The 3702-nt window shown below is 48.7% G+C and overlaps 1 protein-coding gene across 1 annotated transcript; it reads right to left on the reverse strand.

The window, feature by feature from the left end:
- Nucleotides 1-1488: 1488 nt before the first annotated feature.
- SPRY4 (sprouty RTK signaling antagonist 4) lies at nucleotides 1489-2593 on the reverse strand. The gene has a single exon (XM_009285952.1). The coding sequence runs from the start codon at nucleotides 2586-2588 to the stop codon at nucleotides 1689-1691; it is 900 nt and encodes a 299-aa protein (XP_009284227.1). The 5' UTR covers nucleotides 2589-2593; the 3' UTR covers nucleotides 1489-1688.
- Between the last annotated feature and the right edge of the window lie 1109 nt (nucleotides 2594-3702).

Genomic DNA, 3702 nt, shown 5'->3' on the forward strand with positions numbered 1-3702 from the left:
TAAAACAAAACACACCAGAACTCCCATCAGTATGCTCCTGCCAACCCCTACGCAGCAACTGTATTGCAACCAAGCAAATGGGATTCCTGGAAATGCTACATGAGCTCTGCCTATTGCTTATCTAATTAGAGATGACATTTCACTGTCACTGCTGTGCATTTACTGAGGAAATTTCCTCTAATTAAAAAAAAAGAAAAAAAAAAAAGAGCCTAGATCAGTTTTCTGCATGCAACAAGTACCTACCTACTTATTACAGTGTTGCATGTTTGGACAAAGATTTTTATTTAGCACCTTGTAGTTGTCAAGAGGAAGGGGTTACTGCATCTTAAGGGAACGCAGAACCGGCCCTAGGATGAGTGCACGGCCAAAGCCGATGATATTCACTTACTGAAAACCATGGGCAAATTTCTTAAATACGCTCTCTTCCCTCCCCTGGCTTTCCCTAATATTTGTTAACACTAAAATAAACATTAAAAGCATTCTCTACATTTAAAAAGACACACTTTTGTACAGAGGAGGCAAAAGTCGACCAGCAGCAATAGAGATGGGGGAATGGGCTGTACTTCAAGCAAAGGCCATTCATCCCCAAGACAAAAAAAAATTAAAAATCTTAATATTTACCGAGCAAAGAAGAGCTTGTTCCAGGAGAGGAGATACTGGATCGATATCCCTATAAAATACACCTATGTGTATCCTCCACTTAGGTTTTTGTGACTTCTTAACAGAGCCTTAGAGGTTTAGAGAAACAAACACCGAACGTCTTAACTTTGTGGCGTAAGTTAAGATCCCCTTTGCTCCAGCACTGGGGGAGCAAGCATGCGCGCTGGGGAAACGGGATTCGGCTAACATCCTTCTGGAGCGGGTTTGTACTGTTGATGTAAAATTAATATTCCACTGGACGAAACCTGATGCTACAGATCAGCTTACAGGCAGAACAACACGATGTTTATACAACTGCCTGAACACATCCTGCCGCTATTCTTCCTGGGCAGGGAGCAACCCTGCTACCATCTTGCTTTTAAAAAGAGGGTCCAAATCAATGTGGCCAGGTGGGTTCAAAGAACTAAATGTTAAGAGACCCTTAAACAAATGAACTGTATCTTTACTTCTGGCTCAAAATCTTTGAGAGACACAGAAAGCTTTTGAGAAACACGTACTTTGTGTGCGACTGGCCCTTCTAAGCGGTGTGCAGGTGGGGAAGGAGGCAGTTAACCCGCCGCCTTCAACAGGCTGCTGGTAGCAAATCAGAGTTTGGAAGGAAAGCGAAAAGAAGCCGCCCACCCTGAATACGACGAATGCAATGCAGCTTTCTGCAGCTGGGAATGGGTATTGCTTGTGCGGCCGTGCCTGCCAAGCGAGCAGTTAATGGTTCTTGTGGTATGCAGGCATGGTGAGCAGCCGTCCGTCTGTCCGAACCAGGAGTATTTAAGCAGCTGTACTTCATGATATACATAGGTTTTCAGCCTTCACTCTGCATTATTAAGATTCCTCCTTTGGCCCCATCTATTTAAATTCTGATCAGTTCCAAAACCCTGAATAACCCAAAGTGCTTCAGTTTGTGGAAATAGTTGCTTCTGCTTTCTCCGAAGGCAAAAGGCTAACGTTATCCTCAGAACACAGGTTATTAAAAAGATTCAACGCCACCCCCTTCCGTGGAGCGTCCTCCCACTCCCCGCCCTCCCGAACTATCAAAAGGGCTTTTCTGGCCTGCTTCCTTTGCTCTCCGGCAATGCCTTGCAAATGACACTGTTTGTGTTTTTGCATCTGCATCCGGGCCGGCTCACTTGGTCGTAGCATCTCTGGGACAGCTTGACGCAGCCGGTGGCTGGCAGGTAGCAGAGCAAGCAAGGGAGCACCAGGGAGAGGGCGCTCATGAAGGACCAGCGGGCACAGCAGTTTGAGTGGGAGCAGGAGCAGGGGTGGTCAGCACACGTGCCCTCGTCATCCTCGTTGGTGCAGTGGTAGAAGATGCCCTTGACGAGACACATGCAGGTGGAGTAGTTGACCAGGTTCTGTGCCGAGCAGAGGCACTCTTGGTTGCACACCCAGCACGAAGGCAGAGTCCGGGGCAGCGCGCACTCCTTACACTTGCATTTCCCACAGGCTTCACACAGTAGAAAGTGCTTGTCCAGTTCCTGAGACACAGGTCCCTTCAGGTCCAGGGGTTTGCAGTTAATCACCTTGGGCTGAATGCGAACCGCTCTGGGGGAGGACTGCTCCGCCACGGGCGCCGGGGCCATGTGGTCCAAGAGCCTTTGGTCTGAAGATGTGCTGCTGCTGCTGCTGATGGAGCTGGGGCGCCCACTGAAGGAAATCCAGGGGTGGGTCACATCCTGCTCACAGCGCTGCAGGTGCTGGTTGGTCAAGACCAGTTCATGGGGGCCTCGGGGACGCTTCTGGGCTGCCAGCTGGGAAGCGGTGGGATTGTCGGTGTAATCGTTCTCTATGTGAGTCGTCTTCATTTGGTCAATCGGCAGGATGGTGAGCGGATGCTGCAGCCGCCCATAGGGGATCCGACTGTCCAGCAAGGGCTGGACCATCACAGAGTTGGGGACAACGGTGATGTTGTGGGGAATCCGGGGCTCCATTGATAAAGCAGTCTGATTACTGGTGAAAAATCTGTTCTTAAGTATCCTGGGGGAAGGAAAGGAGAAAGAAAAGGGGCGGGGGAGAGAAAGAGCGCATCGTTATTGAGTTACCCTGCAACCCCAGCCCGAACAGGGCTCTTTACTGAGGCTGGTTATTATGCAGAAGGTCTTATAACGCAAACTTGTGTCCAAGGGAGTCAGAGCACTTGCCCAGGTATGAAGTCCATCACTCTACCTTTGCTGCTGTGTTCCTCTCCCTAACCTTGGCCATACATAGCTCCTCTGGTTCTGGGAGGGCTACAATTACTGCAGGCTCCTGAAGTGCCCGTTCATCATTTTTACTGAGGGAAAGCACATCTGTAAGGTTACTGGTGTATATTCACATGTACTTTTGTCAGCAAACTGCCTGAAATGACTTATCTAAGGTTTGGGGGTTTTCCCCAGTTGACCCCGATCCGTAAAAAACCTGATGCAAAATTGTGGCTAGCAGGAGCGTTGGCCTGGTACAAAGATGCTTCGGAGCGTGGGGCTGAGCACTTGTCCTTGCTAACCTAGAATCTGCCTGTGGGAGGGTGGCTTGGCTTCGGCGAGGAAGTGTCCCGTCTCCATCGGGAGCTGCTGGTTTCAAAGGCTGCTTTCAGCCCTCCTGCGGGAGGTGGAAGTTCTTGCTCAGCAGCTTGTCTGGTTGCAAACCAGCGTGAGAGCGGACGGGTACAGCTCACGGGGAGAGCACACACATGGGTCAGACCTGATATGTCACCTCGCGCAGGTAATTAGGCGCTCGTCTTCAAAACACTAAGTGGACTAATATTTAGTTTAAGTGCTGTTTACTAGCTAAACTAGCTAAGCCGTCTATTGCCGCAGTTTCTAATTTCATTGAAAGAGTACAATTTATCCTGGAGTCGATCCAAAGATTCAGCAGTGGCGTAGGACAAGAAACCACAGGAAGTAACTAAACTTAAATCAAAGAACGGAAACGACTTGGTTCAAATTTAGAAAGTGCACATTGTTTTCTAGTAGATGTGCCATTTCCTCACGGGGTGACCTTTATTCATAAATAATATAATGTTGGAGATCAGTTTAAAGAAGTGGTGAGTAAAGCTTCAGAGGAAGC

The sequence above is a fragment of the Aptenodytes forsteri genome, unplaced genomic scaffold (assembly GCF_000699145.1).
Source record: "Aptenodytes forsteri isolate BGI_AS27 unplaced genomic scaffold, ASM69914v1 Scaffold54, whole genome shotgun sequence".
Taxonomy (NCBI): domain Eukaryota; kingdom Metazoa; phylum Chordata; class Aves; order Sphenisciformes; family Spheniscidae; genus Aptenodytes; species Aptenodytes forsteri.